We start from the raw sequence: 27,866 nt of genomic DNA, 5'->3' as shown, positions 1-27,866 counted from the left end.
TAAAGACTGAGCAACACAAACCCCATCACAAAAAAAGATAGTAATCTCATGTGCCCCAGAGGTAAGCAGATTCTGTATCCTGTGTGAAAACTGTTATGTCATGTACTTTAGTACAAACTCTGTAATTATTCCAATAAGAGAATTTTGGTTGTCACTATGACAGAATTTTATGAGACATTTTATTGACTGCAATTATTAGCCATTTTATCAACTTGCAAAGTTGTTGGCCAAATGATACAAAGAATTTAAGTCTTTTTCACATTTTTTTATTATGTTGTGCAGACTGCACCACAACAGTAATACTGAGTTTGGTTTTACCAATAGCTGAAATATAAATATCAATATTTACAATAATTTATATATACAAAATCCGTTATTATGGCACAAAGCCAGTTTCACCAGCATCATATGGCAAAATGGTGTTCATTTAATATAAATAACAAGCAGAAATCTCTGGATATATCATATACTGTGAATAGCAATGCCCAAGTTGTTTTGTCCTGAATTTCTCTTTTTCCGAAGTTGCTTCTATAAAGAAGCTGAAAATTTCACTTCTTCAAGTATAAAGCTTATAGTTTTCATTTAAACAAAAATTCACACATATCGGAATCAATTTGGAAAATGTTGCATCATCGGTTTTGATTTAAACCAATGTATATATGCTTCAAACAAATTACTCTAGACGTTGAGAGAGTGAAATAAAATATCTAGCTTAATTTCTATTTGGAATGTCTTGGTTTTTTTGGTAGTTTAAAGCATTTGCAAGCCAAACTATTTCAAAGCAAGTTCCTAGGTTCTGGTCCTTTCCACTGGCTCCCGTCTCGACAGATGAATGCTTCATTCGAAATTGGACAATGATCCCTGAATACAAATATACCAGCTGAGTACTTCAAACTGTTGCAGTATTTTCCAGATCGATTTGAATATCTTACAAATATTGATGAAACTTCATAATTTAAGAGAAATAATACAGACTAGACGATAATCATGTTCATTTCATAGTTAAAATGTCAGCACTTTTAATGATGATGAAGCAATGGTTGCCCTTAATGGTCCATTTTTCCTGATTCTGACTCTAGTCATGCTTGGTACTGTAGGACCGGATTTGATAAGTGGTGGCTGTTGTTCATGCGCAGTGCTGTCAAACTTTTGTTATACCAATCATCTTCGTGGTTGTCCTGTAAAAAACAAAAACGTAAATATGAGACTGGTTTCCAAAACATAATCCAGTTTTTTTATATACACCCTGTATAACCCCGATACAGATGAAACCGGACGTTGACGCGTTCGAATCGAACACATCGTGTAACACTGAGTTCAGACAGTAAGAAATTAATACTTTTAAAGAAAATCCAATATCTATTCTTCGGATATTTTGCTCCAATATATTCTTTGCCATAATACTCATAAGTTACTAAAAGGGTTTTCAAATATGTTGAATTTTTATATACAAACATCAAATAACGCACGACGATATCAATGATAAAACGTGCTTGGTATTTTTAAATATTCAAAACTTAACGTTTCTTGTACCTCATAGTTTTTATAACATACATTTTTGAAAATTTGATAGTTAAAATTAACAAACTTATAAAGGTCGTATGTTTGTGTTGTGTCTAGAAACAAAAAAATACACGTTTTAAAGTGTCTTTATTTTCATGTTGTGTACGCTTCGTTGTCATTACACCTTTTTATACTGTACGCTTCGTTGACACAATATTGCGTTTTTCAATGAATTTTGCGTGTATGAAATAATGCTTTGATATGATTATAACCAATATGCATGTTTAAAAAATAAATAATTTACCCACATAACATGGAGACAGCAACCCATAATATCCGTTATATTGTCGAAACACTCTTGGAGGTATTTTGTACATGTAAAAAAAATCCTTATGAAAGTTGAATTGGTAGAAATACATTAATTCGACAGATGCAAATATGACTAAGCATACAGATACACACGTCCGAATATCTAATTTGATAGCATTTTAGAAAATGTTTACCATACGACAGTCATTGTACGGTTAGGGGTGGGTTAGGTGCCCGCTAACATGTTTAATCCCGCCATATTCTGTATGTGCCTGTCTAAAGCCAGGAGCTTGTAATCAGTGGTTATATATATTTTTGTGTTCACTATTTTTGCAAAAAATAGGCTGTTAGTTTTCTCTTATGAATTGTTTTACATTTGTCATTTCTGTGTGATTTTTTAGCTGACTATGCGGTATGGGCTTTGTTCATTGTTGAAGGCCGTACGGGGACCTATAGTTGTTCATTTTTGTGTCGTCTGGTCTCTTGCGAAGAGTTGTTTCAATACCACATCTTCTTTTTGATGTAGACGGCAATCAAAAACAATTAATGGATTATAGGCTTTTGGCCTGAATCTCAGAGGCGGGTCCAAGGGTCCTAATCCATAGAGTACAACAGAGTTACATTAAGGCTAGATAATATGTGTATACAATGAACATGTAACTTATAACCGTCAATAGTAATACAGTTTCTTTAATGTAAAGATATAAAGATGAAGAGATACTTCTTAATATTAACTGAATTGCTTTCTTCGAATATGTTTTTTTTGTTTGTTTAATTTTTAAGGTATAAAGATTATGTTTAGTTTCCTCGAACATTACAGTCTTTCTACTGTGATGCCAAAATCTACATGATTGGTAATTCTGGTATTTTAAGCACCTTGAAGTCTATACCCACACATATGCATTTCATTCAAATTTTGACTTATTTCGGAGAAGACCAAAGGGACCATATTTATATTCCTTAGTTACCTTTGGCGTCATCGGTAAATTATGCAATTGAGCAAAGCATCAATCATCAACCATCAACCTAACCATAGACATTTGCTTTATTTCTTTTATCATGTCTTAATAGATATCAATAAAAAATTGAAACGTTTCACAGTTGATACTTAACAATTTCTGGACCCCTTTATTTGTTAATGACACGCGTACGTAATAGCTGATTGTTGGCTGCTTAACGTTCAAGATAAGCACAAAGTAGCAACATATACTACATGTAGGTCCTGGAAGGAGGCCCTCCGGAATTACTGCTACTGGATAAAATGAGGTATATTGAATAAGGACACAAATGTTGCCTTTCAACAGGCCATTTATGGACCTCTCAAAAAGTTTTTCAAGGGTTCGTAAAGTACACGAGACATTGGATCGTATATTCCCATTCGTCCTTTGTCGATATTTTATGTATACTTCTTAATATAAGTCAGACCGTACGCGTATGAGTATTTTGAAAAAGTACGCATACGGCCCAGACCGTACACGTACGGTCCAAATACTCATACGCTCTGGAACATAATCACTGACTAATACTTTAGATACACATGATTTACCTCTTAGTTTTAATTCGCTTTTAAATAACTATCAGTTACTTCAATTACTCCTTTGTCGATATTTTATGTATATGGTTTTTGTGCCTTGTACCGACATTTTGAGTTGAGCCAATTGCAACTGTACAGGGTTTTTTATGGGTTTTTTTATAAGTTGTGCTGTTACACCAGTGTCCCAGGTGTTAAGGAGAGGGTTGGGGGCTCACATATTTAATCCCGCCGCATTTTTTTCGTGTCGGTCCTACGTCATGGGCCTGTATAACATAGGTTATATAGATCTGTCATATTTTTTTCTTTGATAATTAATCCATAAGTTATAAATAAATAACCGTTAGTTTTCTCGTTTTTATTTTTTCACATTTTTTTTTATATTGGTGTCTTTTATAGCCGACTATATGGTATAGGTTTTCCTCACTGTTAAATGTTGTACATTGGACTATAATAATTGCTTTATTCACCCACTTCATTTAAACTTTGGTGGAAAGTTGTATCACTGGCCATCACACCACATCTAAAAAGCTTTATGTGTTAAAAAAAAAGAGGAAAAAAAACCCACCCATAGATAAAGCAGTTGGAATGCAATCTAAGGCATTCGGCAAACTAAGTTCAACGAGCTTCTATGTCTGCTTTCGTCTATGCGAATTTGGACCAACATCAGCATTTTGAAGAGCCTCAAATTGTGAAAAGGAAGTCATTAATGTTTTAATGACTGTTCTATACTTTTTGAAACTTTATTTCCTCTGGAATATATTTATTAACAGTTTATTTCATCTGGAATAACGTTGAAAGTCCCAATTTTCAATAGAAACATTCTATCAGATGTAGGCCTACGCTGGTTAAACACTGCAGTTTTGGCTTTGGGTGACTGGTGATTCAAGTTCAACTATTTTGACTAATTTAACGGATAAACATTTACAACAAAATATAGAAAAAGGGACGCCGACATCATCTCGAATACCTTGACAAAAAAGTGATTTGTGACGGTTTTTGTCAACGAACTGTACAGTGATTTTTTTAAAACGCACAACGAACGCGACACATTTAGTGGAACGAACAATACAGTAAGAGAAAACTTATTTACTGTGATATTGCGTTTATTCTTAGTTCTAGGGAACATTTGAAGGCACGTAGTAATTCAAAGTATAGTTATTTGTTATTGCTTAAGGTATTAACACGCAAAGGTGTATGCACGAAAAGATATTCAGCATTGTTTATCTCATAAAACGTATGAAATTGCACCATGTCTGTGCATCTAGCAGTTTTATCAATCGTTCTATGCAATATCTAAAACTAACAACAATTGTATAATTGAATAAATAAACTATCATGCACATTGACATATTTATATATACTCAAATAAGTTCTAGAGAGGCATTCCAAATTGTTGTCATCCTAAATATTGTCCTGATTATCGCTTCGAACGCGTCAACGTCCGGTTTCATTTGTATCGGGGTTATACGGGGTGATATACACATGTACAAAAAATTCGCCTGGTATATTATCAATATCGAATTCTATTTGAGATTTGGAATTTTTGAAAAAAGGAAAAGTGTTTTCATGCAAATGAGTCTATAAAATTGCTGTCCGTGTATTTTTGATTATTTTAATTTGATATTTTTTTTGAATGTTCCATGGACCGTGTGAGACCTGCCTTGGTAGTCAAAGTAGTAGTTATGTGTATGTTCAATTTAAAATTCTAACTTTAAAGGATGGTGATAACGCTATATAGAGGGGGACAATAGGGGTCCGTTAACATGTTAACAACACCTCGATTTTGCCAAAACAGTTAACAAAAAATGCAAAAATGCTGATAACAGTTGACAAAGTGGGTTAAAAACAGTTAACAGCTGAAATTGATCTCAGTTAACAGTTAACAACACCTTGAAAAGGGCCAAAACAGGTTAACATAAAAAGGTATTGCCCCCCCCCCCCCCTTTATATAGAATAATAATAAAAGCAGAACAGTGAACAACAAATGTTCAACGAAAACCATGATTGTGGCTATATAAAGAGTGGGTGTTTTTACAAAAAAAAATTTATCTTTGAAAAAACACTTACCAAACTATAGTCTGAAGACATGGGGAATTGTTGAACTTGTCTTGGCATACTGGCCATGTTAGAAGTTGCCATACTGGACATCCCTGAAAACTGAGCCATTGATGGGTACGAGGAGTTCATCTGTGGATATCTCGCCATGGAATTCATATTGGTATGTGGCGAGTAAGCAGCATAGGGCCGAGATGTGGTAGGGTACAAGTTCCTCATCATTCCGTTGCAGGCTGGGTTCATTACTGGAGACAAAGACTTGGCGAGTTGTTTTTCATGCTTCCTGTATTTTGCTCTTCTGTTTTGAAACCAAACCTGTAAAAATTAAACACAATTATTACAAATGATAGTTATATTGATTGCTATTTGCTAAATGTCCAATGGCATACTAAAAAAACTACGATTATTTGTAAAAAAAAAAAAGAAAGCCCCAAAAAGTCGTCGAGTTTATTTAAATGAAAACCTTTCAGTAATTCAGCAAGGAATAGGGCAAGATTTTCTAAAACCGTTCATCAATTTTTTTTTCTTTCAATATATTACGTGGCTCACAAGATGTAATTAAGGCACATCTACAATATGTAGAAATAAGGGAAGGGAAAAGTACACATAAATATGCACAATATTAAATCGATATATATATGTACGAACACTAACTTAACTGCTTGAAAATTCAAATTCTAATGTTCCTTTAAAATTATCCATGTTGTGACATGGTAGTCAGTGCCACCATACGCCACCAACCCCCATTCCAACCAAAAAAGAGAAGAAAAATACGTCTCAATTCTATATTAGATGCCACAACTGCTGATCACTGCTATCAGGTCTACTAACTTGCATCGTTTAACTGCTTGTACGTAATCAACTTTCACCAATATTTAAAATTCAGCAGAACCTTTCAATAAAATTTACAAGTAATTGCTTTTTGAAAAACATTTTTATACGACCGCAAATTTTGAAAAAATTTTCGTCGTATATTGCTATCACGTTGGCGTCTGCGTCGTCGTCGTCGTCGTCGTCGTCGTCGTCGTCGTCGTCCGGCGTCCGAATACTTTTAGTTTTCGCACTCTAACTTTAGTAAAAGTGAATGGAAATCTATGAAATTTTAACACAAGGTTTATGACCACAAAAGGAAGGTTGGTATTGATTTTGGGAGTTTTGGTCCCAACATTTTAGGAATTAGGGGCCAAAAAAGGCCCAAATAAGCATTTTCTTGGTTTTCGCACTATAACTTTAGTTTAAGTTAATAGAAATCTATGAAATTTTGACACAAGGTTTATGACCACAAAAGAACGGTTGGGATTGATTTTGGGAGTTTTGGTCTCAACAGTTTAGGAATTAGGGGCCAAAAAAGGGCCCAAATAAGCATTATTCTTGGTTTTCGCACAATAACATTAGTTTAAGTAAATAGAAATCAATGAAATTTAAACACAATGTTAATGACTACAAAAGGAAGGTTGGTATTGATTTTGGGAGTTTAGGTCCCAACAGTTTAGGAATTAGGGGCCAAAAAGGGACCCAAATAAGCATTTTTCTTGGTTTTCGCACCATAACGTTAGTATAAGTAAATAGAAATCTATGAAATTTAAACACAAGGTTTATGACCATAAAAGAAAGGTTGGGTTTGATTTTGGGAGTTTTGGTCCCAACATAATAAGGGGCCCAAAGGGTCCAAAATTAAACTTTTGTTTGATTTCATCAAAATTGAATAATTGGGGTTCTTTGATATGCTGAATCTAACTGTCATGACTGTGTATGTAGATTCTTAACTTTTGGTCCCGTTTTCAAATTGGTCTACATTAAGGTCCAAAGGGTCCAAAATTAAACTGAGTTTGATTTTGACAAAAAATGAATCAGTTAGGTTCTTTGATATGCTGAATCTAAAAATGTACTTAGATTCTTGATTATTGGCCCAGTTTTCAAGTTGGTCCAAATCGGGGTCCAAAATTAAACTTTGTTTGATTTCATCAAAAATTGAATAAATGGGGTTCTTTGATATACCAAATCTAACTGTGTATGTAGATTCTTCATTTTTGGTCCTGTTTTCAAATTGGTCTACACTAAAGTCCAAAGGGTCCAAAATTAAACTTAGTCTGATTTTAACAAAAATTGAAATCTTGAAGTTCTTTGATATGCTGAATCCAAAAATGTACTTAGATTTTTTATTATGGGCCCAGTTTTCAAGTTGGTCCAAATCAGGATCTAAAATTATTATATTAAGTATTGTGCAATAGCAAGTCTTTTCAATTGCACAGTATTGCGCAATGGCAAGAAATATCTAATTGCACAATATTGTGAAATATCAAATTTTTTTTTAATTAGAGTTATCTTTCTTTGTCCAGAATAGTAAGCAAGAAATATCTAATTGCAAAATATTGTGCAATAGCAAGATTTTTTTTTAATTGGAGTTATCTTTCTTTGTCCAGAATCAACTTAAATCTTTGTTATATACAATATACAATGTATATTCACTTTTTACTACCAACTGATAAATTAAAATAATCTTTACCATTCAGTGATAACAAGCAGTTTTTTTACATCTTAATATTTTATGATGTATTTAAATGAGTAGTTATTGTTGCAAACTCCATTAGAAATTTTAATTGAGATTAGTTTTGGAATAAGGGAAAGGGGGATGTGATTAAAAAAATTGGGTTCAATTTTTCTCATTTGAAATTTCATAAATAAAAAAGAAAATTTCTTCAAACATTTTTTTGAGAGGATTAATATTCAACAGCATAGTGAATTGCTCTTAAGAGAAACAAAAATTTTAAGTTCATTAGAACACATTCATTCTGTGTCAGAAACCTATGCTGTGTCAACTATTTAATCACAATCCAAATTTAGAGCTGAATCCAGCTTGAATGTTGTGTCCATACTTGCCCTAACCGTTCAGGGTTCAACCTCTGCGGTCGTATAAAGCTACGCCCTGCGGAGCATCTGGTTTTATTCATATATAAACAATTCTAAATAAGCATTTTCTTGTATTTGTGTTTTTCAAATCGTCTTGAAATTGTTGTCATCTTAGTTCGTTTTCTGTATTTTATCACCCATTTATAGTAATGCTTACTTTTATTTAATAACCTAACTGTAACAAATGGATGCTTTTAATGTTCACTGACCGAATGAAATAATTTCTTTTTCGACAAAATATTTGTAAAATGATGAAATGGAAGTCCTCTTTCGGTGCGTTCAAGTATGGGCTGGGTAGTCTTGATTGTGAATATGTAATTGAAATTAAATAGGTCCTGATGAGTCGAGTGGGCAAACACTCTTACAACATCTAATGAAGCAAGAATGTTCCTTGTCAATTACTCCGCACAAAATCCAAGTAGCATTTTAATCGAAGAAGCGGAATTGATTACAATTAGTACCGGCATCTAGCACGAACAACTCGTCACCGATCAATGCATTAAACATTGGTAAAATTGAAAGAATTTGGTTCTCTATTCTACATGCAAGATGAGGCCGTTTCAGTGATCGCATGAGCACAAACAAAGTCTTTATAGTGACATAATAGCGCTCGCCTGATCGAAGAAAATCTACCAAAAGAGATGCCATTTTGTGTTCATCAGCATAGTCCGCGGTCTTATAATTTAATAAGGTTTAAAATGCGTCTTGAATAAAGAATGCGAATTTGAGGACAGCAATTAGAGTGTCTTTGTGTTGACTATCGTGATGACAATCCAACAGCTTCCGATACCAATAGAAAATGTCTATACTGTCTTCTCCACTGTCAATTTGAAATTCAGTCGAATGTTTTTGAATAATTTTGGCTCATTCATAAAACCCGTTGAGATAATTGAATTTGATTTTTTTGAATTTTGTTTTTATGAAAGCTAGACAACACATTTTAAAGTACTGATTTGCGCTTTAAAAAGTAAGAAGAAAAGTATATTTGTGTTACAAAAAGATATATTTGATATCATGTATTTTTTATTAAATATGGAGATGTTTTCTCTTGTGACCGGTCATTTCTATTAACAGAAAAATGTATATTGAGATGACACCTTACAACAAAAAGACGAAAATAAAGTGTATTTGTGACTGTCTTGCAGAATTTATCTTTTCTTGCTTAATTGCGGTTAGGAATTAGACATAAAGGTAAAACCCTGAATTCTCTCTACAAAATAATTTGTAAAAATGTGGCCACATCTTTTTAATAAATAGTATTTTTCTAAATTGAAAAATAAAGAAAATAATGACATGCTGTGAATGTAACCCACAACCACTGGACGGATCAAGTGAAAGAAGGCAACGGAGTATTCAAAGTGTGCAAGCATAGTTTTAATTCAATTGAAATGAGTTCCCTTTTTATGTAGACAATCTTTAGTAAAGATCTGATTTAAACCTGGCATGAGTCGCGCTAATAAAAAGAAAGAATGACAATATATTTTAACAACAAAACTTCCGAAATTCTACGTTCCCTCATGGTCAAATAGGTTTAGATTAGGACGACATCACATTGCAACAACAAAAACAGATGAAAGATTGATAAAGATTATGCTAAACTTTTTGGCAAAAGATCTCCTTTTCTATCTCAAAATGTTAACGTTTTGAATAGGCATTCCGAGGCGACAGGTAAATTAAAAAAAAAACACGTATTCATTCCTGTAAAATTCTCTCTTAAAATTTAAGAGAAAAAGAATTTGAATACATGAGCCCACATGTTCATGATATATATACAGCAATTTTGCTAAAAGGGAATTACTGTTACGCTCTTAATGTAACACAAACAGCTTTGACAGTTCAAGGGACAAAAGGCAAATATATCCAGGGAATCGAAACATAGTTTTCTCCATCCCTTTTGAATATTATTAACATAACAAGTCAGAATTCTACACTTTTTTTGACAAACCAAAGACGCAAAACTATTTGATGAATATAAAATGTGAATATTTGGACACAATGGTCACTACCCTGAGAGAAGCTCGCTATATTCTCGTCTGTCCCGTGACTATACATCTTATGAATTTTTATATTAAGAGACGTGGTATAAGAGAGAATAGTCAGGAGGTTTTTAAGCGAAGTTATTCTGTCTCGTGAGAATGGTGCCAGTAATAAGGATTGACATATCTTTTAATGGAGCAGTCTCTAGCATCTTTACATTCGACGCATTAGCGGCAGGCAAAAATTCATCAACATCGATGTTAGAATACCATTGATCGTTCTTCACTCATTTGCTAAATTCAATTTTGATTTTCCCTTAAGCAGTGCTAAGTTTTAATGTTTTTCATGGAGGAAAATGGCAACTTCGTTACTTTGTAAGCCTAAGAAAACACACCGAAACATTGCAGTATTAGAATGGTAGTCATTTGAGCATTATAGAATTAGTTCTGATAGGTAATTAGGGTCGAGTCTTTGAAAATTGTTCCAGAAATATTAAGCTGTGGTAAATAGGATTTTCCGTGTTGATTCAATAAACTATGTATACGGACCATAAGGGGACATATTCATTCTTTAAAATAAAATGTAGCAAGAAATTACTTTTTTATTATATGATTTTGAATGCTGTGTTTGTAAAATAATTCTGAATCTTCCCAATCTCAACACAATAATATAACAAATCAATTATTGTAAATGCAGAAATGTTTACGATTTTATTTTTTTGGTTGCGAAAATGCGACGGGGGTTTTGGTTCTACTATTCTTATTCATACGCAGAATGTGCAGTAATCGCAATAATTTATCTCGTATTTTTGTCCATTGTTCAACAAACTCAATCCTAAGTGAATGCAAATATTTCTGAATTGACAGTATCTCATTTGTTTCAACAATATAAGTGAAGATTAAAGTCCTACACACAATCTTACAACTCTTCTTGGGTTTGAATTACTTTAGTTTCTAAAGTTAAAACACTACAATATTATGCTATTATTGCTTTGAACAAAACACTTGTTTTTAGAATAGTTTCGATTCGAAAATTTAGTAGGCAATAAATCAAAACGTTTGGCAAAAAACATAAAAGGGCATAAAGAGTACAGGCCATTAGATCTATTATAAAGTTGCATTTTCATTCTCGTTTTTGTTCAATGTCTGCTTTTTGATCGGGTCGTTGTGTCTGACATATTCCCTATTTCCATTCTGAATTTTATTAACGATGTCATTTTTATCATCATTTATATTTAATATATACACATGCATGTTAACAAGTAAATGAAATTTCAGACTGTTTCATAAATTTTTACCGTACTTTCCCTGAACTGATGATTGATCCTAAAACGGCTATCAAATATAATTCAGTCTTATTCCTTAGAAACATTACAAAATTGTTTAAGATGAAAAGGCGCTGAAAATTATTAACAAAGATTTTTTTTATTACATTGGAGTTTAAGATGAAAAGGGGCTAAAGTTACAATCATCACTACACAATTCAAGAGATAACCGCACAACATTTCTATTGAGACAAATAATTCGAAAATATGTATTAATAATTGGAAAAGTGAAATACAGTTATTTGGAAATCAAACCCTTCTTATAAATGAAATACTTAAACATTTTTAACCACTACGAAACAAAAAAGACAAGTCAGTGATTCTTTTTTTCTTTTTCTTATTATATATATAGTCTTTTGTTGGTTCACTATTGACTTATTGGCCTATTGTGCATTAATCTAACCCGTGAATCAAAAATAAAGGGCTGATTTATTTTGCCGATAGTCTTTTTTAACCTGCGGTCTGAAAGATTGGTTTTGTTTTATAAACCTAGTACCTGCATGAACTAGTACATTAAATATTCCCAATTATCAGATATATGACAATAGTACTTTGTGATTTGTGCATACGAATGGCTGTTCTGGTTTTTCATCGGGAACACTAAAAACCAAAACGTTGTAAAACAAGGATCTGTAAATGCACAAAGAGCTTTATGACCCGGGGGACCTTTAAAGAACAACAGGACACATCATTTACGAAAATTTGAAGTATTTTTTTTCTTCAATTTTAAGGTGTAGAATATAATCCTTATTATTTGAAGAAAACTATAAGGTACTAGTTTGTGTTTGGTTTACTTTAAAGAGTAACATTTATCAATCGAGGTCAATAGGAAGGTATGTCAGTAACGTTTTATGATGGACAGAATAAACGAACAAGAAGACGATATAAAAAGTAACTTCTAAAACTTTAAATATCATGAGCAAAGGAGTAGGCCCGGTAAGGGCCGATTGCGGCCTCAATTTTCAAGTTCATCTAACGAAAGATTTTAGACACTTTTTAAACTAGAAGTGTCTATTTCAAATGATTCAATTATTTTCTGTGAAAGATTTTAACTGATTAAGTCTTTAAAAACGCTCCGATTCAAGCTTAAATATGAAAAATCTATCAAATATGCCAAAAATCGTCACTTTTCAGATGGTTTTTGTCAAAAATGAAAGTGGCCGCATCCGTGTTCATCCTCAACCCTTATATATATTATGTATTATCATCAAACACAACTTACATTTCAATATAATGAATGAACACAAAATTAATGCGGCCACATTCATTTAACACGGAAACCGTCTAAAATTTAACTAAAATGCTAAAATTGGGAAGATTTCGGTAATTTAGCATGACTTAATGATGCTACTTCCCGATATATGTGCATTGTTTTGTCAAAAACAGCCCATATTTTTGTAGTGGAAGCATTTTACTTTCCAATAAATATCGTAACGATTACATTTTCACAATTTTCTAAAACTGCTATATTTTGGGGACAAAAAGGGGTCTTACTGAACATACTCCTTTTAATGCTGAACTATATACCCATTGGAATAGTTTTGTCCTCAAGTTCAGATAAAATTATATACAAGATATGGGTCAATAAGACAGCAATCCAATGACATCAAACATAGAGACCAAAACACAGTTCTCAACTAAAACGTCTCAGTAAAATATGACAATCTCCAAATTATTTCAAGTCTACAAAAGCTGAGGATAAATTTAGCCGAGAAACTATGAGATATGTTGCATCAATACAAAGTTTGCTATGGAATTGAATGCATTTTTTTTTATACGAAACGAAAGCAAGTTACCATCGCTTTTTGCACGAAGCACTACTGTCAAAAAATGTGATGACCTCTTACTTGCTGCATTTCGTATAACAGCATTCAGTTCTTGTATTCATAGATTTTAAAATGAAATATACGTTCTTTGATAGTAAAACTGTAAACACAAAACTTTGGCAAAACTTGTCTCGTGAGATGAAGACCGAATCATTCAACGTGCAATTTATTTTAACAAATCATGGCTGTAATAAATCTTAAAATATTTTGAAATATCAATCAATAGACTGTTACAGAACACATATATATAATAGGAATATAGTTTATTGTTATATTTTTTTTTATTAAATTCATTCTTTTTCACTCAAAAACATAATTGTTTTCACGAAGTAAATTTTAAAGGCTATGCGAAAATAGTGACAAATAATTAGACAGGCGGTGCTAATAATTTTATAAAGTTGGGTTCCATCATGCATACGGCATGGGTTGCTTTCATACGGCATGTATTTGTTTCGAAATAAAAACATACAACGGAGTCAATAAATCGACTTTCAGTAAAAAATATCCACATTGGTTTGAACTGAACAAAAGATAATAAAAATCAAATATAACTAAAGAGAACCTGACTTGAAATAGGAATATGAATATATGATGGAATTTAATTAGTATTTGCAGTACTCTTGACCTTGCTTCTCGATAATGATGTGGTACACCGAGTAATCCACGATTAAATTCAGTTCAAATTAAAAGAATTAGAATTTAGGGCAGTCATGATGGTATTCCGACATTTCGGAACGCAAAGTGAAACGAACGCGAATGATTGGTTTAGATTTTTAATTAAGTTGGCAAATTTGAAAGGAAAATGCAATTAATCTGTTACATTTTTCGTTTATAAGAAGACTATTTTATGCATCTTTAATAATGTTTAAATGTCTCTTTTTGTACAAAAACAGATTTGTTGATATTTTTAAATTCTTTACTTTAAAATGGGAGATAACTCAGTTGATAATAAGCTATAAACAAGAATGTGTCCAAAGTACACGGATGCCCTACTCGCATTATCATTTTCCATGTTCAATGGACCGTGAAATTGGGTAAAAAAATCTAATTTGGCCTTAAAAGTAAAAAGATCAACTAATAAGGAACATGTGTACTAAGTTTCAAGTTGATTGGACTTTAACTTCATCAAAAACTACCTTGACCTAAAACTTTAACCTGAAACTCACACTTTTAATTTCTATGTTCAGTGGACCATGAAAATGGGGTCAAAAGTCTAATTTAGTTTAAAAATATGTGAGATCATATCATAAGAAACATGTGTACTAAGTTTCAAGTTGATTGGACTTTACTTCATCAAAAACTACCTTGACCAAAAACTTTAACCTGAAGCTCACACTTTTAATTTCTATGTTCAGTGGACCATGAAAATGGTGTCAAAAGTCTAATTTTGTTTTAAAATCAGAAAAATCATATCATCAGGAACATGTGTACTAAGTTTCAAGTTGATTCGACTTCAGCTTCATCAAAAACTACCTTGACCAAAAACTTTAACCTGAAGTGGGACGAACGGACGAAATGACGCACAGACGGACGGAGGCACAGACCAGAAAACATAATGTCCCTCTACTATCGTAGGTGGGGCATAAAAATATATCTAATTTGTCATGTAGCAAGACAACTAGTATGTTGACCACATTTCATCAGAGCTATCTTCTAAAATTGCATTTCGAAATTATACCATTAACTCTTCTTTCTATAGTCACATAAAACAGCTTTTCACGGTTATACACTCTACTAAATTAAGAATTCTTCAGAGCCTGGAGCTCGAGAAACTACTTGGGGAATTTAACTTTTTGCTTTATTTTACTTTTATGTTTTAAAATAATTAAACACAATTTGAAAAAAGAATCTGTCTATTACGTTTCAACTCTTTATGACATATATTTGCGAATAATTAAAAAAAACCAACATTATAATAATTAAAAAAACACCATCAGATAACCTTAATTAGGATAAATAAATAAATTTTAACATTTATGAAAGGATGCTGTTAACTCTCTCTTGGTTCTGCTGCTTAAGACTACAGCGACAGTTTGTACGAATCTCTCATTGACATTGTAAACAAGGAGACATATGGACATTTCATGTTTAAAACTACAAGCATTTTCTGTTTTCTTTTGAGGAATTCTAACGGACTTGTTCAAGTGAATATAATGATTCCAATAGTTCAGTTTAGTGTATTTAGTTGGTGCCCCCCCGCGGCGACATTACTATCGCTAATATTCCATCTGTTCCTTAAATCTCTAAATTGAATTGATAATTTGCACGGAGGGCATATTTTTCTTTTCTCTTCCTTTCTTTTTAAATTCATTGCATGCATCCCTTATCTTTTTTTTTACTTATTTCGAATTGATAATTTGCATCGAGGACATGTGTTCTCTCTATATTCTTTTCAAAAGTTTACGTATGCATGAACTATCTTTTACTTATTTCAAATTGATAAATTGCATTGATGACATACTTCAAATTTATCTTCTATTTCCTGCTTTTAAAGTAAGCATATTACATTCATTCTCTTCTACTTATTTCGAATTTTATTTATCGGGGGGCATGTTTCTTTTTTCTCTCCCTTTCCTTTAAAAATCATCGCGAGTGTTTAGTATTTTTTTACTTATTTCAAATTGTAAAGTTCGCATATGGGGCATATTTGGGATTTTTTTTTCTTTCGTTTTCTTCATTCTTTTTAAAATCAGCATTTGACATATTTCGAATATATTTTCCGATAAAAGTATTTTCATCAAAATAAACCGCTATTTTGTTTAACCAATCATAGCGTTATGAATATTAGTTTTTTTTTTATTTATTTCTTCACATTTTTCACAACAAGTTATATCTCATTATCATTTGGTAGTACATATATTTTTTTCATTACCATATAAAATTATATCTCAAGTATTTCAACTTCGATTGTTTATTATTTTATTTTATGAAATACTTTCTTTAGTGAAGCATATTTGAAGAAAATAAATTCCGGATTTGATTAAGTAAATAAAAGTGAACTATTTTTTTTGTATATACAAATAAAATATCAACGCGTACAAATTGTATACACTATTTTCAAATGAAAATAATGGTGTTTTTTTTTTTTTATAAAGAACATATCTCAATGAATATATAAACAGATTCAAATGTCCGTTTTACTTCACGGAAATTAATAATTCCGTTTCAGAATCTTGAGGCGGCAACAATTTACCGATGTGGTAAAACAATTTTGTAATTCTATTTAATCTGCTGAGTTCCATCTTGGATAAATGAAAAATAATGATTAACCAAATAATCTAATAAGAGCATAAACTTATAAGAACCTATTTTTATAAGAAAATAAATTTATAAGAAAATATACTAATAAGAAAATAAAGAAACAAACAAAACTTACCTGTATTCTGGCTTCATTTAATTTGGTAATCCTCGCAAGTTCTTCCCGACAATATATATCTGGGTAGTGACTCTTGGCAAAAGCAGATTCTAATTCTTGTAGTTGTTCTTGCGTAAATGTTGTCCGATGTCTCCTCCGCGCGGGGGTCGGACAGGAACTAGGGTTGTGACTGCCACTTCCAGACCCTCCGCTCAAAAGGGAACTTGAGCCGCCATTCCCAGGCTCAGGTTTTATCTTTTTAAAAGCTCCCTCTTGTACTGTAAATACATATATTATATATTAACAGGCAACAATGAATTATATTTTATACAATACATATTGTAGATTTTTTGTTATGATTTATTTTCCTCTGAAAAAAAAAAACTAAAACTTTTTTTTTACCGTAGAAATCCGAATCCATTGCATAGTACTCCATATTTTAAAAATAACTTTTTTTTTTAATCAAAACACCCCCGTGTAGATGTAAAAATTATAGAAAAACAAATCAGTGGTCAATATCGGTGGTCAAACAATGATGTTTTTACGTAATTTGTATTTTATTAATTATTTACAGAATCACATGTTAACAAGAAGGTGTCAACAGATGGCCAAGTCCGGCCACATCTTCGGACAATTTCATTTTAACGCCAGGTATAACAACAATTCCGAATTTCTGTTCGACACCTACTTTTGCCACCTTTGACGTTTCAGAAAGCTTGTTAAAAGATTGCTATTTTCTTATCTTCTATATTTACACACATTTTAGAAGCAACACGCGAACAAATATTTCAATCCGAATTATCACCTTTTTAATCGTTTAGAGTCACGGAATCGGGTTTATTTTATTTAGGAAAGGGTACTAGCTTGTAGTTGAAAATACATGATATGTATAAGAATTTCACATACAATTTCTTTTAAAATTGTAATAATAAGAAAAAAATAAACTTTTTTAAGAAAATTCTTTTTTTTCTCTTCTTCCCTTAAATTTGTATTAAATACGAGCGAAGAAAAAAAAAACACATGCACTATTAAAAATACTTAAAATCTATTTGCGTATGATTTTATTTAAATTTGTGTTGTATTTGCGTATGATTTTATTTAGTTCCAATTCAAGATACAAAAACAGAGTTTTCAAATTAAATATACTATATTTAAATTTTAGAAATAGGACAATAGCCGTTTCTATTGAATTTGTGATCACTGTTTGTGATGCTGATAGTACTTCAAATAGAATTATTTCAATTTTTTTTTCTTTTCTTGGAATCATGAAAGAGAAATTGACTAGTATCTTACCATTAATTTTTACAAATCCTTGAGTTTTACTTTTTGAAATTTAAGATGTTTTTACTTTTAAATACCCAAAACATTTAAAAAAAAACAGCTTACAAAAAAAGGTAAAACGATTTTATTTGAGTCCGATTATTTCAACTAGAAATTTGTAGGCAAAGAAAAACATATCTTTTTCATGTAATCCCAAAACAATTGTTTAAAATAGATTCTATAGATTTGCATTAAAGTTCTATTTATCCTAAAAGCGATGCTGAACATTTATAGGGAAAGAAAAACATATCTTTTTCCAAAACAATTCTTGATAGTACAGGATCCTTAAGATTTGCGTTTAAATTCAATCTTTCCCTGAAAACGATGCTGAAATATTTTGAACATGAAAACTTATAAATTAGTAGTTAGAAGTTTACGAAATTTAAGTTTTGCTAATAAGTTAACTTCGTCGAATGTCATGATACATGTTTTGATAATCTTACAAATGTAATCTGAAAACTAATATCATTGAAAAGAAAAAGAAGTAAAAAAAGATTTATTTTTTACTAATAATTCTTACCATATATGTAATCCCGTATTGTTTATGATCACTTCTATATGATTGCCTATACGTTGCATAAAATAAAAACGTTCTCCCTTTATATTAGGTTTAAGACTGGAGTAATTTAATAGAAACATCCTTTAATCATATATATTAACTTTATTGCCGCAGACATAACAAATGAAATTTTCCCGGAGTACAAAATTTCGTTACCAGAAAACAAAATTACGCTTGGTGTAAATTACCTGGAAGTTGATAGAATCATTATCAATAGTAAATTAGTACAATTGTATGAAGCGTTCGCAACATTATTTCATATTCCATACGTGTCGAAGATAAATAGGAATAATATATTTAGTTATTTACGACCATTGTAAACAAAATAGAATTATTGTCCGTATGTAATAACATTTCCGATCCCTTTACATCCCCCTACCTTGATAAATTAATAAATTTTATTCCAATTCTTCAATTATTGGGTAATTGGAAATGAGATTAATTAATAAAATGAATTATTCGTCGTAATAAATTGAATTTTGTGAATTAGAGACCTACCGGTAGTTTCCGTTAAGTTTCTAGCGCTGCTGTCGAGATTGTATAAAGCTGCAAAATCATCCACTTTTCTTTTTTCAACTCTTTCTTCGCTAACTGAAATCCTATTTTCATCAGCCATTTTTTATGAGAATAAAAGGAAAAAGATATGCCCGATTCTAAGAAAAATTAAAACTCTATAATGAGATTTACTTTTCGTTTACATTTATATCAAAGCCTAAAGAAGTTTTCGGAATTTTCTTAACCAATCAAAAGTGTTTTTGATTGGTATTATCTTAAGTTATTTCTACCTTATGTAGTCGCGTGCCAAGACGTTCGCTGATTGGTCAAAAAGATCAATCATGCCGCGTTTAACCACAGAACTGCTGCATATCGATAGAGAAGCAGATATAATTTTAATAAAAAATAAAAGTTAACGGGTTCTTAATATTGTTTTCGAGATTTGGCTGTGGCTTAATAATAAAATCTACAATGTTTAACTGCTTAGTTTCAGGGACATACTCAGTAATAATAAATGTCTCTGATGGTACTGCCAGAGCTATGATTGTATATGTCTCTAGCTTTGCAAATACTTCACTTTTTTGTCCTATAGACTATGCTGCTTGAATATAGCTAGTGCTATTAGTTAAGTAGAATAAATAGAAAAGTCAGCAATTCATTAAGATACTAAGTGTTGTTTTTTTTTTATTATTTCGTTAGACATATTCATTGTGTTTAGAATACTCCTTTGGACTCCTTTGTCTATTTTCTATATTTATTTCCGTTTTACTTTTTTTTTTTTTAAAACGCTAAAATATGTTTTAGGTTTACTTTCCTTGTCTAAACAAATTTATAGTAACAATAGCTTAGGTTTGCGTTTGACTTCTTTTCTGCTTCTTTTCTCTTTCAAACAAACTTAAACAAATGGCTAGTTGGTCTAGTATTACACGTTTTACAGTCAATTGTTCATTTTGAAAGAAACAAGAATAAAAGTGTGTCCAACCCCCTATCTCCCCTAGCTCTCACTCTGCTTAGGTTTTTTTCTGCTACATATAGTGACAAGTTTTGTGGTGTTGCTAATAGGAACCTTAAAGTTTACAACATTATTACTAGTAATAATAACACAAACAGGTACTTTAAACAAAACAGCAAGAATAAAAACGTTTTACAAAATTATAGACCAGATGGCAGTGAAGAAAGTTGCATAGATATCTCTGGTCACTCTTGTGCCCCGGGAAGTGGACGTAATGAGCTTTCACAACTATCAATTAGGTAACTACAGAGTAATTAGCCTCGATGAGGGTCTAATGAAAGCGATGCCATGACCTTAAGGGGACAATCCTTTCTTTAATGGTCAAAAATAGAAGTTAGGGTCATCCTTAAAATTTTCAAGCAAAGTTTTGTAATTTTGTATCTCTTTATATTTGTTGTTTTTAATCGTTCGAGTTTGAGAAGGAGCAATCTGTCACAAAATTTGGTAAGCGTGGTCAGTGTTATTATAAGGTGTATGTAGTATACATTTGACCTTTAACACCTCAATTAATTAATCAATGATCAAAGACAAATATACCGATAAAACCAAAACACCCATATGGTCTTCTATGAAAACAATGATTTTTGTAATTATTTAGTAAAAGAACAATCAAAACAATTTTAAATTCTGAAAATGTAGAAAACCTTAAAATTGTATCTAGATATATATTGTTTTACAGTTGTACGTAAGTCATTTTTAAAATGTACCTTGAAATATAACAGTTAAAAATATTATAGCTGAATCAGAGACATATAATATTATATGTCTCTGATTGAACTACTCATACTCAATCCAATGTTGCTGTACGTGGTCTGCTTTATGTAAGGGCATATCCAGTAAAAAATGTATGTTTGATACCTCATCAAATATAAAAGCTTTGTTTACCCCTTCAGTGGCGGATCCAGGGGGGGGGGGGGTTCCGACCCCCCTTTATTTTTGCCGATCAATGCATTTGTATCGGGACATATGTTTTGCACCCCCCCCCCCCCTTTTTGCCCTGGGTGCCCTGGGTTAGCACCCCCCTTTCGAAAATTCCTGCATCCGCCCCTGCCCCTTTACATTTTCCCTAGAATCTCCTTTAGCCGAGAAGACTCTTGACAACCAGCATTAGTTTATTTGTCACAATCAAAACAGTTCTTATAATTTAAAGTTTACGTTTAAAAAGATAAATATTTTTTAAATTTGTCTTCTTCAATTTGAAACACTACATTTAAATGATAAATGCATTTGAAAATCAGATCAATTCTACAATCCATTATGTCAACAGAAATCGTCCGAGGGTGAATGGAAAAAAAATATATTTGAAATTGTGAGAATAAGTATAATATGTAATTTATACGTGTTTCTCGTTTTTTTTTTATATAGATTAGACCGTTGGTTTCCCCGTTTGAATGGTTTTACACTAGTAATTTTGGGGCCCTTTATAGCTTGTTGTTCGGTGTGAGCCAAGGCTCAGTGTTGAAGGCTGTGCATTGACCTATAATGGTTTACTTTTTTAGTATTGTTATTTGGATGGAGAGTTGTCTCATTGGCACTCACACCACATCTTCCTACATCTGTATATGTACAGTTGCGTTATTTGTATGCTGGCCTGGTTTTGCAAAAGCTTAACTGTGATGTAAGGTTGCTGTCTCATAAACGGTTACGTCACATTTCCATTATTGATATGACCCTCTTCTTTTGACACAGTCTTGCATTTGTTGTTTAAATCATTTTGAATAATATTGCAATACAATTTCTACTTAAAGGCATAAACATGCGAATTCCAAATGCAGAGGTTAAACATGTTTTATTCAAAAGATTTTTTTCTTTTAAATTCTGATCATTTGCATGAATGGAAACAAAAGCGGGACACGTTAAAAACTGAAACAAAACAAATTCAACTGGGACAGAATGTTAAAAGTCAACAAAAACCTAAAACGCAGCAGGACTAGTCAGAATATTTCAATTACCATTTTTGTATTGTCAATTAAGCTGTATAACAGTTTATTTGTAGAAATTATAGAAATATTGCCAACTGAATGAACAAGCTCTGCTTTATGTCAGCAAAGATCATTCAAGCAATACTTTCTTAAAATTGAATGCAAATGACAGAGAGAAAAACAAACCGAAGTTTCGAAATGAAATTATGATAAGTATGATGAAAATCTGTGATTTGTGAAAATATCAATTTCCCCACAGTCGAACTTGTAATGATGTTCTCTGACGAAAGATAATACAATTTATAACATATTTGAAGAAATGAATAATTTTACAACTATTCGTAGACCGATCAATTACGGTTAAAGAAAGTTAAAATATGTTGTCGTACATCAAGATAGTCTCTAAACTGGTTACGAAAAAAAAACAACTTGTAAGAGGTTTGCACTTTCTGGTTTGACTTTATAGGATTTCATCTTTTTTAGTTAAAGGTGTGGACAAAATTTCATCTGTTTTTATGAAAAGAATATATTTTATAGAAATAATATTAAAAATGGCAAAAGTTGTATTATTGCCATCCACCTGACCAAATAAACAAGGGACTAAAACAAACTACAGGTCAGCGACCTTTAGCAATGAGCAATACACATACCGTGTTTTAGTTAGCAATTAAAAAGCACACTCACTGTAGTCAAATTGTAAAAAAGACCTTAACTATGGTCATTAGTTTAAGGTACACAAAATTTGATGACAAGGATACTTTTTAAAATCCTGTAAAAGAATTAAGTTCAAATTCCTGTGCAATTTGCTCTCACAATAAGGAAACAGAAATCTTAGTGCATGGCATCTGCTTATGCAACTTAAAAAGTGCAGTGGTGGATCCAGGGCTGTGTTTAGGGGGGGGGGGGGGGTCGGAACCCCCCTTTGGACAATCAATGCATTTGAATTTGAAATATAGTTGGAACACTTCATTGATCTTCATTTTATCTTGGGTTGGGAGCCCCCTTTTACAAATGGCTGGGTCCGCCCCTGCAAAAGTCACTCAAAGTTATGTTCTTCGCGTAGTGTGAACAAACTGCTAGCATATTTATCTGATAATTTTTATCATTCTTTTTTTTGTATTTCTTTTTAAAGACTGTTGCATTTATCTTACAAAAGGGGAAACTTTGTTCCAAAATTAACACAGTCTTTTGTAGGATTAACAATAACTAAAGTTTAATGAATAAATGATAGATTTTCAAATAAGGTTTTTAAACAATATGAAATAAAATTGTGAAAAGAAAAGTAGGGGCTAGTGGACATTTTTTTTATGCCAAAGGATGGACAAAATCAGTGGTTCCAAAAATCTGGCAAAAATTAAAAAAACAAGAGGAGCGAACATCCTTAATATAAATACATAGATATAGCATGAGGCCCCTCATGGGGGGGGGGGGTCCTAGTAATCACATAATCACCATTTTTTTGCCAATATAATCACATAATCATTAAATATTTGCTTATCTTCAGTAATCAAATAATCATAAACTAAAAATACAGTCCTAGGTAATCAAATAATCATGAAATATTTGGCTTAATAATCAAATAATCATTAAAAAAACGGCCAAGTAATCACATAATCAAAAACCCCATGAGGGCCCTCCTTAATATAAATACATAGATATAGCATGTAAGAATCCTACTAAAAACGATATTTGAATGAACACATTCATGCCCTAGCTTTTCCTACAAGTTTTTAAATCATAATGGAATCTGCACATCTAAACAAAATTAACTGAATTAATGAGTATATCACTTAAATAGTCTTTGCTGTTGAAAAAAATAAAAGGCATTTTTTATTAGTTGTTATTGGTTTGAAACAAGCTGCCAGTCACTGGGAGTACTCTCAGATCTGTACTTTTTACAGAGGATGACCTTTACAGAGGATGACCTTGAGGTCACTCCGATGTATTGTTATCGCTTAAATTTCCGTCATGCATAAATTAGTCAAATTAGTTTTGGGTTTTCAACACCAGTGAAAAAAGTGCATTTTCATACCTGCGATTTCTGTTCTCCGGTTGTACGATGTTTCAACAAAATATGGAATCATTTCAGTTGTTGATTTAGTGTTGAAAATTTGACTGAATTATATCTTAATAAATACGATTTTATATTTGTAATTGGGATGTACAAGTACCCGACCGCGTCCAATTTCTGTTTTGTTAGATGTATTTCTATTTGTATCAGTCTGATGAGTCTTTTTATAATTTCTATGATTATATCATTTTCAGTGTTTTAGTTCTATCATTGAGTATCTTTGGATGAACACATGCATTCATGTAATAACTTTTCCTACAAGTTTTCAAATTATAATGGAATCTGCACATTTGAAAATATTCCATTAATTTAAGGCCTTATACGTAATGCTTAATTTGATTAAAAATCCACAACACTACCATTAAAATTAGGTCATATACAGAACACGGAAGTTGAATGTTCCACTTAAGCATTTAAATTTCAAAATGTCTTTAATAGTAATACATTGGTATATTCTATGTTCAAATAAAATTAAAAAAAATGAAGAAAACATCCACTTCTGCAAAATCAAGTGACGATTGTCTATAAATCTACCATTGATCATGAGATTCAAAACTGTTTACGCAATTCGAAATGGAAATTTGACTGAAAATTAATTTTAAATATTTATTAATATTGGTATAAAATAATTTGATTTTGTTTCTCTGACTTATGTAATATGTTCACTCACTGTAAGAATTGGGGTGAATATGCAAAACAAATATAAAATAAGAATAAGTGGTATATTGAAAGGTGCTTGTTGAATAAGAATAAAGAGGCATCACATATAAACTACCACAGGGATTGAATATCCGTCCAGTGCAGGGAAGTCGAAGACTCTACTCTGCAACTGGCTAGCCTACTTGTAGGTGAAACATATTTATTAATATTGGTATAAAATAATTTGATTTTGTCTCTCTGAATTGTGTAAAATGTTCACTCACTGTAAGAATTGAAGTGAATATGCAAAAAAAAAAAAAAAAAAAAAAAACCAACCTCACCACATTTTGCAGAACACTCTGTTTTATAGCATCTAGAATGTTGAAATATGAACAGAGTCCTAAATATGATTAGAATTAGATACCGGTTTTTTACCAACATTACTATCTGCTTATAACATCAATGTAAAACATGCGTATATTTCTGCCAAGAATCAAATAGATCTCTGTTCGTTAGTGCTGACTCGAAACAGAGATTGGGTCAGGTTCCTAGGCCATGGCGGACATTTGTTGCAAGACTACTAGTAGAGAACAACAACACGATGACTAAAAAGAAAGACGGCGATATATAGTCAATAAAACAATTCATAGATATTGGTATACAATAATGTGCTCTTAAAGGGTCAATATTCTCTCTCTTACATTAGCAATATCCATCGAGGAGTCACAACCATGCAATAAAATGAGGTGTTCAGAAAGAGTCAATAGTCTCTCTTCCACTAGCGATATCACGGCCAGGATTCATATTCATGTAGTGCATAGGCATCATGAAATAACGTATTCGTAAATGTCTTTTATTTAACCATAACAAAAACCATCTGTCTTCTCAATTCTCTTATATTATCCTAAAACTTTACTGAATGTGAACTTCACAGCGTTTTCTCTATCTTTTATTCCGTTAACAAGATGCATTGCATGATATACAAAATTGCTTTAATTCGCGAAACTTTCCATTCAAGGACAATAATTTCTGCAAGCAGGCATTTTATGGTTTCAGTCATTTAACATTATCGTAGATCTTGTATGTAGATCATTTTACTATATGTATAGTTTTTTTTTACTATCAATTATAATTTTCAAGTTAATAGGCAACAATATGAACATTGGTCAAACGTAGACTAGTGTGTTGTTTCCGTCTGCGTATTTCCGGCCAAATACAAAATAAATCGTAAGGGTTCCGCGGAACCCAGTGTCTCGCCTATTCTTTCTGTTAATCGCAGGCTCAGCAAAAATAAAGAAAAAAATCAATAAAATATTCCGGTTGATACTATCTTTTGATTGTAACAGAGACATTATAACAGAGACATATAATGTCTCTGATTGTAAGAAGCTTCTGTCCAAGTTTGGTAAAAATCCAGGACAGTTTATGAATCTAATAAATGTTTAAAAACTTTAACTGCATACTGAATGTATTTGTTAACTGGAAGAAAACAAAATTTCCTTCTTGATACTAGCATTTTATCATAACAAGCTTCTTTCCAAGTTTGGTACAAATCCAAAATAGTTTAAGAAAGTTATCAAAATTTAAAAAAAATAACCACAGAGTGAATGTGTTGTTTCCTGGCAGAAAATCTAAGTCTATTTAAAAGTAAAATACGGAAAAATGGATTTATTTTTTTTAATTTTTTACTTCTGGCTACTATATTATGATCACAAACAAGCTTCTGTCCAAGTTTGGTACAAACCCAGGATAGCTTAAGAAAGTTATAAAAGTTTTAAAAACTTTAACCACAGAGTGAATGTAATATTTCCCGGCAGAAAAACTAAGTCCATTTATAAGTAAAATACGGAAAAATGGATTAATTTTTTTACAAATTTTACTTCTGGCTACTATCTTATGATCATAAACAAGCTTCTGTCCAAGTTTGGTACAAACCCAGGATAGCTTAGCCCAGGAACATATATATTGTTCCCAGCTTAGCCTTAAGAAAGTTATAAAAATTTTAAAAACTTTAACCACAGAGTGAATGTAATATTTCCCGGCAGAAAAACTGGATACTATCTTATGATCATAAACAAGCTTCAGTCCAAGTTTGGTAGAAATCCAGGATAGTTTAAGAAAGTTATTTAAATTTCAAAAACTATAACCACAGAGTGAATATTTAAGGACGCCGCCGCCGCCGACGACGACGCCGACAGAATGTAGGATCGCTTAGTCTCGCTTTTTGACTAAAGTCGAAGGCTCGACAATAAGAATATGTGGTATATTGGAAGGAACTTGTGGGATATACCCCATTTTCTTTTTCTAAAAAAAATTGTTTGTTTTTTAAGTTTATTTATTACTTAAGTACTAATACTTTCTTTAATACTTTAACCTGTGTTCACTTATTTAATGCCTTCTTGGTCATGGAAAATAAAAATAGAGAGGCATCATATATAAACTACTGTTATTTTAATAGCATAAGGATATGAACAAGAAAACATGAAATAAGTGAAAATAGGTTAAAATACCAAATAAGGTTTACCAAAATAAATATTTCGATTTAGTTAAAATTTAAGTTAAGTGTATATGTATATTGCGGTCTGCACATCTTTCTTTACGACAAGAGACTGTTCTTCAAATTCTCTTATCCCCAAGTGTGACTGGGGTATAGAAATATGTTTACTTTTGGTCTTATTACAACCGTCAGTTTTAGCTGTGCAGGATGTATAAATAAGCAGTCAAGCTCGGTCAAAATTAAGACGTTAAATCGATCTGATGCCTCGTGTAAACCGTAAAGAGAGCCAATCAATCCATTCATTAGGATCCATAACAACATTTCTTTTAGGTGGCTTGTTGTAAGGCTAAATTTTGGTCCCACCACAACTTTTCAGTCAGTCCAAATTTACCGCCATTATGCCTCTAAATTTCCTATTACAAGACCTACCAATTGTATCAATATTACAAGACCTACCAATTGTATCAATATTACAAGACCTACCAATTGTATCAATATTACAAGACCTACCAATTGTATCAATATTACAAGACCTACCAATTGTATCAATATTATAAG

At 31.8% G+C, this 27,866-nt stretch overlaps 1 protein-coding gene across 1 annotated transcript; it reads right to left on the bottom strand.

The window, feature by feature from the left end:
* Positions 1 to 162: 162 nt before the first annotated feature.
* On the bottom strand, positions 163 to 19,288 carry LOC139514751 (homeobox protein unc-42-like). Its single transcript, XM_071304391.1, has 4 exons — positions 19,171 to 19,288; positions 16,815 to 17,071; positions 5,414 to 5,716; positions 163 to 1,178 (listed from the first exon to the last, which is right to left on the bottom strand). Exons 1-4 carry the CDS (start codon positions 19,286 to 19,288, stop codon positions 1,080 to 1,082), a joined length of 777 nt encoding a protein of 258 aa, XP_071160492.1. The 3' UTR covers positions 163 to 1,079.
* Between the last annotated feature and the right edge of the window lie 8,578 nt (positions 19,289 to 27,866).

The sequence above is a fragment of the Mytilus edulis genome, chromosome 3, assembly GCF_963676685.1.
Source record: "Mytilus edulis chromosome 3, xbMytEdul2.2, whole genome shotgun sequence".
Classification (NCBI taxonomy): Eukaryota; Metazoa; Mollusca; class Bivalvia; order Mytilida; family Mytilidae; genus Mytilus; species Mytilus edulis.
The sequence above is the reverse complement of the archived record's forward strand: the minus strand, read 5'-3'. Positions and strand labels throughout refer to the sequence as shown.

What these genes read in the sequence shown, in the direction of transcription:
- LOC139514751 (XM_071304391.1), bottom strand. Translation starts at nt 19,288, where the DNA reads ATGGCTGATGAAAATAGGATTTCAGTTAGCGAAGAAAGAGTTGAAAAA. An exon ending in AAACTTAACGGAAACTACCG is followed by an intron (nt 17,072 to 19,170) that starts GTAGGTCTCTAA and finishes ATGTATTTACAG; the next exon opens with TACAAGAGGGAGCTTTTAAA. An exon ending in TAAATGAAGCCAGAATACAG is followed by an intron (nt 5,717 to 16,814) that starts GTAAGTTTTGTT and finishes TAATTTTTACAG; the next exon opens with GTTTGGTTTCAAAACAGAAG.